Here is a 10,768-nt window from a genome sequence, read left to right as displayed (position 1 = left end):
ATACAAGCGACCCTCAGCAACCACAGGGGAACCACTGCGGCTTCTCTCTAGCCGCCAATCCGTTTATCTGCCTGGTCCGACCCAGACAGGGACTCGCATCAAGGCGTGCGAGCAGGAACGCTGGGGACGGGGAAGTCCTCCGCGGCCCCCCAACCGCTTTGACACGCAACTGGAGAGAATCTGCCCTGGTGCAGGGGATGCGCATGCAGCAACGCGCGCGCGCTCACGTAACGCAGCACTTCCGCGACAGATGCCAGCCCCGCCCGGCAGGACCCTCCCCAGACTCGAAGGTTGAAGTTGCGGGCCAAGGTAAGGCACAGCGGCGTCGCCACTAGGCCCCTCGAAGCCTGTGCGAGAGGAGCACAAGAGCCCAAACACAGAGGCTGCTAACACAACGCGCTTCCAGATTAGGGGTGTCGGCTGGGTGGTCCGGTACCCCAGGGCACCCTCTCGGATCGCTAGAGAAGGCTTTCTCACTGAGGACGCGTTGTCCTCCAACCCCAGCAGAAACACCCCATCGGGCCGGGGGAGCCACGTGGAGACACTTCCGAGGGAACAGGGGGGAAGGGGGAAGACCCGACTGGGACAGGGCCAAGCACACGATGGACACACAACAAGCGCTCGCAAGAGGGGCCGTGGAGTGAGAGAGCGCAGCAGTAGCGAGTCCGTGCTGCCTCTGGGCTTCGTCCTCTTGCCTCACTGGGGGCCTCGTCCACAGTTAACTAAAAGAGAGCCCGTGGTGTTGCGTCGGGAACACTGGCATGTTGTAAGAGAGAAAAAAAACACACTACAGTAACGGAAGAACAGGCGGCAGGACAAAATTAACTCTCACGGTCAGCCAGCGGCCAGCACCGCTGACTCTTCCCCATCGCAGTCGCCAGCGCAGCACACCTTGCGAGGGCCCGGTCCCCCTTCCGCGAGGGGGACGGACGTGCCTTCCCCTTATCCAGCCAGACTCCCCCGGGACTCCCCTCCAGAGCACCGCCAAAAGCAGCAGCCTGGCTGTGGGCTCGCGGGGAGCGGGAAAGCACACCACCAGCTCAGCCTCGGGCACCTGCAGGACATCCAGGAGAGCTCCAGGGGCACCCACCAAGGGCCAAGGTGAAACAGCGACAACACGCCCAACGGGGAGGCGCGTGCGGAGTGATGATGGACGGCCCCTCCCCGCCGCGGGGAGGGGCGCCTGCGACAACGCAGGCCGGGAAAGGCGAGCGGAGGGTGTCCACTGCGTAAGAGAGACCACCAGCGTGACACCAAGGTCGGGCGGGTTCCTTACCCCTTCCCTTCCACGCACCGCCGACTATCAGGGAGGAGAGGAGAGGGGCCAGCGGGTAGAGCGAGAAGAGCAGTCCCATTCGCCAAGGAATGTCTGTCTCTTGGCTGGCGCAGCTTAGGCCCACCCGGGAGAGCGCTACGTCACCATATCAATCGATCTGCTACAAAAACGGGGCGGGGAGCGAGGCGGCCCCCCAGCGAGCATAAGGGAAACGGGGCGGAGAAAACCGTCCAGAAAACGAGACTGCACTTCAGCTTCGCCATGTAAAGCCCTCCATTCTCTTACCACGCGGAGTGGGAGAGCACAGTCCTCGGGGACAGGGTCTGAGACGTACAGCAGCAGCCAGTGCTCGCAGGCCCTATGCTTACGGCTTTCGCTCGTGCAGCATGGACGGGATAGTCATGCTTCCGGTCGCTGCCGAGAAGCTCCCGGGCACACCCCCTGTTGTCCAATCACCCGAGGACAGCGTGTCCACACTCATCTCGTGGTACAAAATGCCAACTTTAGGCAAAACATGCATGGTGCCAGTGATGGGGGCCTCTGTCTTCAGATCACGCTGGACTCCCGGAAGTGAGTCGCGGCCACCAGAGACCCCACGGGACACCATCACCACCAAAGAAGGGCGGGGGGGGTGCAAAAGTAAGGGACGGAGCTATCTGGTTGACCCCCCAAAGCACGTAAATAGCGTGCCATGGACAGGTGGCAGCAAGAGAAGAGGGCCGGGCGGTCCACGGCCTCCCTCACCACTTTGCACGTGCGGGCAACGCCCTGTCAAACGTGCTTCCGAATCAGGACTTTGAAAAAATTCTGCAGGCGCCTAGAACCACTGTGTCGCCGGAAGGCCTGGACACAGAGTCGGCCCAAGCTCGCTCACAGAAAAATGAAGAACCATATCTGACGACAGGGACCACGTGTGCGCTCGTACCAACCTGCCTCGTCCTCCGCCATCCTCCACGCACCGCCCATACCGGCCCCCACCTACGGAGCTCCGCGACTCAGATAACGGCCACAAAGTAGAGCCCGGTGAGCGAGGCTCACTCGGCACACGCCTGCCCGGTGCAGCCTGGTCGACCACTTAATGACGCGCATGCTCCGGCCTCCAAAAGGGGATTTTGAAAAATTTCGTGGAAGGCGCCTCTGATGGACAGAGGGACGAACTCACAGGAGTGACGTGGACACACGGCCGGGGAAGTTAACATGCCGGATTTGGGGCAGCGGGGAGAGGATAAAAGAGAGGGATTGACCTTTGCCATTTCAAAATGGCGGCTGCCGCCCTAACTGGTTTGGCTCAGTGGACAGAGCATCGGCCTGCAGACTAAAGGGTACCAGGTTCGATTCTGGTCAAGGGCATATACCTTGGTTGAGGGCACATCCCCAGTAGGAGGTGTGCAGGAGGCAGCTGATTGAGGTTTCTCTATCTTTGAGGTTTCTAAATATCTATCCCTCTCCATTCCACTCTGTTAAAAAATCAAGGAAATATATTTAAAAAACAAAATGGCGGCTGCCAAGTGACTGGAGCCCAAAGAGCTGGAAGTATGCCACGGTCACCCACATCACGGGACAGTGCATGAACTCTAAGGTAGAGATCCACCTCATGCACCGCATCCACCTGTCAGATGGCGAGATATTCCGAAACTTCAAAGAGCTCCCCCGTGTGGTCCAGGAGATTGACAGCAGGTGATCCGGGAGCAGCAAGAGCAGCAAGAATGTGGGACCGAGGAAAGCCAGGGCCACCCCTGGCAGAAGTCTGGTTGACTGGGGCAGGGAGCGGCCTAGGTCCCAGCCTCGGTCCCTGCCCCCGCCTCTGCCCCCGCCGTGGCCTCGGCCCCCACCTTGGCCGTCCCCCTCGCTCCGGTCCAGCCTAATGATGTCGTCCAGTGACATGTGGATTTTGTTGGCCATGGCGGGCCCTGAATCAGCCTCGAATCGAGCCCGTGCGGAGGCACGCTGGTCCTGCACTTCCTGCACGGCGTTGGGGCTGTCCCATGTTGGGGTCCAGGCCAAGGGGTTTCCAAGTGTGTGGACGAGTCGGTGAAGAAGAAATGACACCAAGACAGCGTTCAGTGGATCAGCAGCCCAGCCAGGCTCTAGCCAGATGCTCTAGCGGCTTCTATGTTCTGGGACCGGGTCTTGGCGAGAACTCTCTCCTGAAAGCACCCTTGAAGAACGAGGACGACGACCACTACCACGACAAGCCTAGGGCTGAGAAGCTCTGCAAAGAAGGCCCTGCGTTCTTTAATAGCCCCAGTGCTGGTGGGAGGAGCCAAATCAGGCGCCCGCTCGACCAATCAGCCTCCCCCAGGACCAAAGTCACTCGTTGGGCCTCAAGTTGAGGGGAGGAGGCTTGCATTGGCGCTCCAGGATCAGGAGAGGGCGCCACTGGCCCGCCCAAGCGATTCACGGGGCTTGGGAAAGGACTTGGGAGACGGGGCAGGTGCCCAAGGAGGCCTGCAAGGCTCAGTCTCCACATCTTGCAGGACGGCATAGCTGTTGTTTCTCGGTGGAAGAGGGGACAATACATACTTAGACAGGCTCCGGGAGGCCCAGTCTGGGCTAAAAGGAAACAAAGCCACGGAAAATCTCCTAGGCGTGCCTCACTCAGCAGATATCTTGTTAGCGGTACCTTGTGCTCGTGTGTGTGTGTGGCGGGGGGGAGGGGGGGTTGGAGGCAGGAGGGATAGGTGTGTGGGTGTGGGTGTGGGAGTTTGTGTGTGCGCACACGAGCGTGTACGTCTGTGCATGTACATCCACAGTCACGCACGGACACTCCTTGCTTTGAACGGTCCGCCGCCATCCATGAACACCCTTCAGCCCCTGCCTTCTCAATGATAACGCCCCCTGCATGTCCTTCCCGCCTCGGGTCTAGCCAGAAATGGGGAAGTCCAGTCACTTGTCTGTGCTTTCCCTACAGGCGGTTGCAAGAGGGGGGCTTGCATTGACACTTCTGGACCAGCAGAGGGAAGGACGGGCTCTTCAGCCCCTACCCCAGTCCACCTAAATTCTGTAATCCACAGCCAAAGATTATGTCCTGGCCTGTCCATCTGATCGACACCCCACCCACGCCCTCCCCCCAACGCCCCACCCCCAACCCTCCCCCCACCCCGCTCAATCTGTGGATGGATGGTCCGGCCCCCACCCAGAGACCAAGTCCAGGCCTGGACACCTGGGCTTGCCAAAGCCTCAGAAATTGGAAAGGCGGGATCAACCTATTCTTCTGAGGAGGGCATTTTGTTGTTGTTTTATCTTAGGGAATGAGTTATTTTGTTCGTTTGTTTGTTGTTTGTTTGTTTTTCCCACTCCTTTTTGGGTGATTATGGCAAAGGTGAAAACAGCAACCGGTAAAATGAATCCCGAAAATGACCTCGGCACAAAACATCTTTTTCAGAGTTATTGAATAAAATAAAATTTAATGAAAAATCTTTCTAGGAGTTTTAAATCCTATTTCCAAACAGAAGAAACATCTCCATCATTGGCCCCAGGTCCCTGGCCATCCTCGCGCACACTGACTTGCTGGTGCTTTAGCTGGTGTCCATCATCGCATCGTCGTCTAGCAGGGCATCCATCTCCTCGGTGTCCTTCTGGCCGTCCAAGTCCTCGGTGTCCTTCATCGTGCCGTCAGCGTCCAGCTGGGAGTCAAACTTCTCGGTGTCCCTCATGGAGCTGTAAGCGTCCTTCTGGGAGTCCAACTTTTTGGTGTCCCTCATCACATTGTAAGCGCCCAGGTGGGCTTTCATCCTTTTGGTGTCCCTCATCGAGTTGTAAGCGCCCTTTTGGGCGTCCAACTGCTGGGTGTCCCTCATCGCGCTCTAAGCGTCCAGCTGGGCGTCCAACTCCTCCGCCGAGATGTGTGGCTTTGAATGGCGCCCCGTGCGCCTGCCTGGACGCCGCTTGTCTCCGTGGGCGCGGTCCTGAGTGCTGCCGCCGCCGAAGCCTCCAGATCCTCGGTTTGTAGTCACCCAGCCTCTGTTGACACTCGGTACCAGCCTGGGCTGCGTGTGCATCTGCGAGGTGAGGATCTGGATGTGGAGGGGACGGCCATTCAAAGGGATGCCATTGTACTGTTTCCTGGCTTCCAGGGCTTCTGCCTTCCTTTCAAAGTGCACGTGGGCTGTTCCCAGGCTGCGGCCAGAGAGGTCGTAATGGGCAGCGGCCTGCTTCAGAGGCCCGAACTCCACAAACAGCTGCTGGATGTCCGCTTCGGACACTCCAAAATCCAGGTTGGACAACAGCAGCTTCCCCCAGATGGTCAGGCCGGTATCCGTGCTGAATGCCCTGCGGAAGCGGTCGTGTTGCCACTCGTGGGGAAGCTGTCTGGGCCTGCTGTAGGGCGCCGGCCGGTTCCTGCCTCGGCCGAGGGCTGCCCTGTTCCGGAACGACCCGCCGCCCCAGCTCTCCGGGGAGGCCTCCCTGGGAACTGGCCCTGCCTGGGTCCCGGCCGTGGTACCTGTCCCCGCCATGGCCGTGGCCCTGGCCGTGGCCTCCCTGGGAGCCGGCCCGGCCTCGGTCTCAGCCTCGGTCCCTGCACCCGCCCCCGCCCCCGCCACGGCCATGGCCCCCGCCTTGGCCGTCGCACTGGCTCCGGTCCAGCCTAATGATATCGTCCAGTGACATCTGGATTTTGTCGGCCATGGCGGGCCCCGAATCAGCCTCAGATGGAGCCCGTGCGGAAGGACGCCGGTCCTTCACTTCCCGCGGGGCGCCGGGGCTGTCCCAGATGTTGGGGTCCAGGCCCAGGGCTTCCCAAGGGTGTGGACGAGTCGGTGAAGAAGAAATGACACCGAGACAGCGTTCAGTAGATCAGCAGCCCAGCCAGGCTCTAGCCAGGTGCTCTAGCGGCTTCTATGTCCTGGCACCGGGTCTTGGTGAGACCTCTCTCCTAAAAGCTCCTCCCTTGGAGAACGAGGACGAAGATCACAACCACTATAAGCCTAGGGCTGAGAAGCTCTGCAAAGAAGGCCCTGCGTTCTTTAATAGCCCCAGAGCTGGTGGGAGGAGCCAAATCAGCCGCCTGCTTGACCAATCAGCGGCCCCCAGGACCAAAATCACTGGTTGGGCCTCAAGTTGAGGGGAGGAGGCTTACATTGGCGTTCCAGAACCAGGAGAGGGCGCCACTGGCCCGCCCAAGCGATTCACAGGGCTTGGGAGAGTACTTGGGAGACGGGGCAGGTGTCCAAGGAGGCCCGCAGGGCTCCGTCTCCACGCCTTGCGCGAGGGCATCGCCGTTTTTTCTCGGTGGAAGTGGGGACAATACATACTTAGACAGGCTCTGGTGGGCCCAGGCCGGGCCATTGGAAACAAAGCCTCGGGAAATCTCCTAGGCGTGCCTCACTGGGCAGATATCTTGTGCTCCCGTGTGTGTGTGTGTGTGTGTGTGTGTGTATGTGTGTGTTTGTGTGTGGCAGGGTGACCCGGGGGGCGGAGGGTTAGAGGCGGGAGGGATAAGTGTGTGGGTGTGGGTGTGGGAGTTTGTGTGTGTGCGCAAGTATGTGCGTCTGTGCGTGTATATCCGCAGTCACGCATGGACAATCCTTGCTTTGAACAGTCCGTCGCCATCCATGAACACCCTTCAGCCCCTGCCTTTTCAATGACAACGCCCCCTGCATGTCCTTCCCACCTCGGGTCTAGCCAGAAATGGGGAAGTCTAGTCACCTGTCTGTGCTTTCCCCACAGGAGGTTGCAGGAGGGGGGCTTGCATTGATGCTTCTCGATCAGCAGAGGGCTGGACGGGATCTTTGGTGCAGGCCAAGGCCCCAGTCAACCCAATCTCTGTAATCCACAGCCAAAGACTATATCTGGCTCAAGCAATCTTGTGGGCCCTCCCCACCCCTCACCCCGACCCTGCTCACTCTCTGGATGGATGGATGGTCAGGCCCCCGCCCACAGACCAAGTCCGGGCGTGGCCATCTGGGCTTGCCAAAGCCTGAGAAAGTTGAAAGGCCGGATCAAGAGTTTTTCATGGAGGATTTTTTTATTTTTATTTTTTTTAAGGAGTGTTTATTTTATTTTTTTTCAATCTGGCATGACGTGGAAGGTGTCATTCCAGGCCCCCAAATCCAAGAATGTGGGGGGAGGAAGCTGACCTGAATCCAGTTCCTCAAGCTGGTTTGCCTCCTCTGTTGGTGTGTGGTGACCCCTTCACACTACAAAACTGTTCACTATTTACTAGGAGCAATGTCAGAGTTATCCTTCAGCACTCCAGCCATGTGTTCGCTATGAGTCTTAAATCGTCGCTTTTTGTGTAGTGGGCAGGCTTTTTCCTGCTCTGGATAGGGGCCTCTTTCTTTGGTCTGGATTCCTGCATGGAAGAAATACCCTGTCGCTTCAGATATTCTTCTGAATATCTCTGCTGCCTTCTCCAGTTTTCTCCTCACCCATTGAATCCACAGTGACACTCCACAGTTTCTGAAACCCTTCGTCCACAGAAAATTGACAGCTTTTATCATTGAAGAAAAGAATTTTCTTCTATTCTGGATGATTTACAAAGAATATCTGGTCCCCTAAAGCCTTGACAGCTTTCTGGGAATTGGGCAGTTCTTCCTCTATGTCTTCTAGAAGAATTCCTCCTAAGCCTCGCTGGTCATGCTTATCTATGAGCAGACGCAGAGCCTTCTTATCTTCTACTCAACGGAATACTACTTTGCGTTGAAAAATAAAAAGAAGAAGAAGAAGAAGGAATTCTTGCCATTTGCAACAGCATGGGTGGAACTGGAGAGCATTATGCAAAGTGAAATTAGCCAGTCAGAGAAAAATGAATACCATGTGATCTCACTCATTTGTGGAATATAGAGAACAACATAGACTGATGAACAGGGACAGGTCCATAGACATCTGTACCACCACTCTGTGCTGGGGCCTGGCAACATGGCCACCACCAGGCAGTTCAGGGCTATCCCGGTATCTTTATATTTCTATCTACCTATCTACTTATCTGTCTACCTATCTATCCAAAATCATGTTCATGTTCAATTTGTAACAAGGAAATTGGGGCTCCGCACAACATGAGGAGCTGTATTAAAGGGTCACAGCATTAGGACGGTTGAGACCCCTGGTCTAAGGTTTATTTCTACCTCAATTTCTGGCCTCTACCCAGCCTGGCCCTGGTCCGGGCTTGGGCAGGGGGCAAACTACTGATGTGTTTCTCTCACATGGATTATGTCTCTTTCCCCCCTCTTCCCCACTCTCTCTAAACATCAAGGGGAATATTTTCTCAGGTGAGGATTAAAAAAAAAATCGAACAAAGGTCGGTCACGAGGTCAGAAGGTCCAGTATTCAAAGTGTATGCAAGCTGCTCCTCCTGGGGGGTCCAGGCTGAATGTTTCAGAGCATCTCCAAGAAGGCCTGTGGGGATGGTTCCTCCACATGCTGGAAGGTGTTCTGGACTCTGTCTAACAGGATGAAGTATTTCATCTCCAGCCAGACGAACCGGAAGTAGTTCTCATCGAACAGGATGAAGACTCCCCAGTTCCCGTCCTCCCCTAAGGCGCTTTGGTGAATCCCTTCGGAGGTCTCTCTGGATCCACCAGATGCTGAACCTGTCCTTCTGAATCTGCATGTGGCGGCTGTGGGAAAAGCTGTACAAGTCGTCCATGTACTCCACCGTGGCTGATTTCCTCTGCATCAGGTGAATTCGAAACGAAGGCTCGAATTGCATTGGGCCATCCACATGGGTGTTAAGGCGAGTCCCGTACATCCAACCAGTAATGCATAAGCCATCATGCACCACTACATTCAGCAGTCTTCTATAGCCATAGTCTAGCTGCCACAAACCCAAAAGGTTTCTGTATGGGAACATCTTGGCGTAGACTTCTCTATAAGACATATCACCGATCTTCTCCGGTTTCTGCAAGTTTGAGGAATGCCAAAGTCCTGGTGACAGCGCTGTCTCCTGTTGGGAGCCATTATAAATCACATATACATCTCCAGCTTACAACAAGAGGTTTCTGGCTCCTCCAAGCCAACTCCCGGTTTGGCCTGGAGTTAAAAGTTAACCTTGCGATTTAGCCTGGAGTTAAAAGATAACATACCCTCACCCTAAGCACAAAGCAAGCTACATCTCCGCTGATAAGCTGCGACATTCCAAAGTCTGTTACATCCTTAACGACTTCCTTTGCCCACCCCCTTCCTCTAGAAACAGTATAAATACCACCCGCTGTAAAAATAAAACTGAGGCTTGATCAGAACTTTGTCTTGCCTCCATTTCTTCGCGTCTCCTATCCTCTCATTCCTTTGCAGGATTTGGTGTGGTGTACCCACGAAGCGTGCCCTGCAGGTCGGGGCATAACTGGCGCCCAAACGTGATCTCTGCTCTCCAATCCTCCTCAGGAATGTTCACTTTTTATGTCCGGCCGGACCTCCCTCTGGCGCCATTGGGATCACCCTGTGAGTCAGCCTGCTTTTTTCCTGGTCGCCGCTCTGCTTACCCGCTTTGCGAGTCAGACCTGTTGCTTTGGTAAGTGAACGCATTTATTTTGGATAGGCATTCTCTTCCCTCATTGCCTCCATCCTTGTCTCCTGCCTCTAGTCCACTTTGAGCACTCTCTTGTTGTTTCGGGGAAGAGTGAAAGGTACCCGATTTCGGCAGAGAGAACTCCGAATCACTCAGGCTTGTCCCTTGGTTTCGTTCCACGTGGTTGACTCCTTCCAAAAACCCTGCGTTCACCTTGTCTTAGTGGTCTTTCTGAGAAAATGGGGACTCCAGCTGAGACTCTGAAGTAAGTGTTTTTGCCTACTTTAAAGCTTAAACCGTCCACCCAAAATTAGAAGTAATCCAATAAGAACTTGTGTCACTGTTACTCCGGGAAAACTCCTTGCCTACTTAAAAACGCAAGCCGTCCACCTTGTGAGCACTCATGGGGTGCCTGACTCCCGACTGGTGAATGCCTGAGGGTCCTAGCAGGTTACCTGCCTCTCAAGGGTCCGAGTTGGCGGGTTATACCAACCGGCTGTTTACGTAGGAGGAGTGAGCTGCAAAAACAGCTCTGAGGAAGGCACTTGACAACAAGTTTCGATCTGGGGAGCTCTGATTCAGGGGCCCGAGTTGGCGGATCATACCAACAGGTTGCTTACGTAGGAAAACACACCTGTGGCATAAACAGGACTGAAGTAGTCTCAGCAGAGAATTTCAACATCCAGACCTGTGACACGTGAACAGGGGATTCTCTTCTGAGGTGACGGTTGGCATCTTCCTCGCTGGTTCGTCTCCTTGTCGACTCCTGGGCTGACCTGGTACGGGGTTTATACGTCCCGGAGGCTTTCGTGGAAGAGGCTAAGACATGGGTCAGGCTCTGAGTTCTCATGAGCTGTTTCTTAAAGGACTCAGGGAGTCCCTCAAGGCGTGAAGATTTAGGGTTAAAAAGAAAGATTTAAAAGGCTTCTTACAGGACTCAGGGAGTCCCTCAGAGCATGAAGATTTAGGGTTAAAAAGAAAGATTCAAAAGGCTTCTTGAAGGACTCAGGGAGTCCCTCAGAGCATGAAGATTTAGGGTTAAAAAA

At 55.6% G+C, this 10,768-nt stretch overlaps 1 protein-coding gene across 1 annotated transcript; it reads right to left on the bottom strand.

Annotated features, from left to right (window-relative positions):
- Nucleotides 1–5,082: 5,082 nt before the first annotated feature.
- LOC138998813 (THO complex subunit 4-like) lies at nucleotides 5,083–5,905 on the bottom strand. The gene is made up of 2 exons (XM_070400818.1): nucleotides 5,850–5,905; nucleotides 5,083–5,683 (listed from the first exon to the last, which is right to left on the bottom strand). The coding sequence occupies exons 1-2, from the start codon at nucleotides 5,903–5,905 to the stop codon at nucleotides 5,083–5,085; spliced, it is 657 nt and encodes a 218-aa protein (XP_070256919.1).
- Between the last annotated feature and the right edge of the window lie 4,863 nt (nucleotides 5,906–10,768).

Source organism: Myotis yumanensis, unplaced genomic scaffold (genome assembly GCF_028538775.1).
Source record: "Myotis yumanensis isolate MYYU_CA2020_CCGP unplaced genomic scaffold, mMyoYum1.0.hap1 SCAF_21, whole genome shotgun sequence".
In the NCBI taxonomy this organism is placed as follows: Eukaryota; Metazoa; Chordata; class Mammalia; order Chiroptera; family Vespertilionidae; genus Myotis; species Myotis yumanensis.
The sequence above is the reverse complement of the archived record's forward strand: the minus strand, read 5'-3'. Positions and strand labels throughout refer to the sequence as shown.

Coding starts and splice junctions, on each gene's coding strand:
- LOC138998813 (XM_070400818.1), bottom strand. CDS start 5,905: ATGGCCGACAAAATCCAGATGTCACTGGACGATATCATTAGGCTGGAC. Junction 5,684..5,849: donor ATTAGGCTGGACCGGAGCCA/GTGCGACGGCCA, acceptor GCCAGTTCCCAG/GGAGGCCTCCCCGGAGAGCT.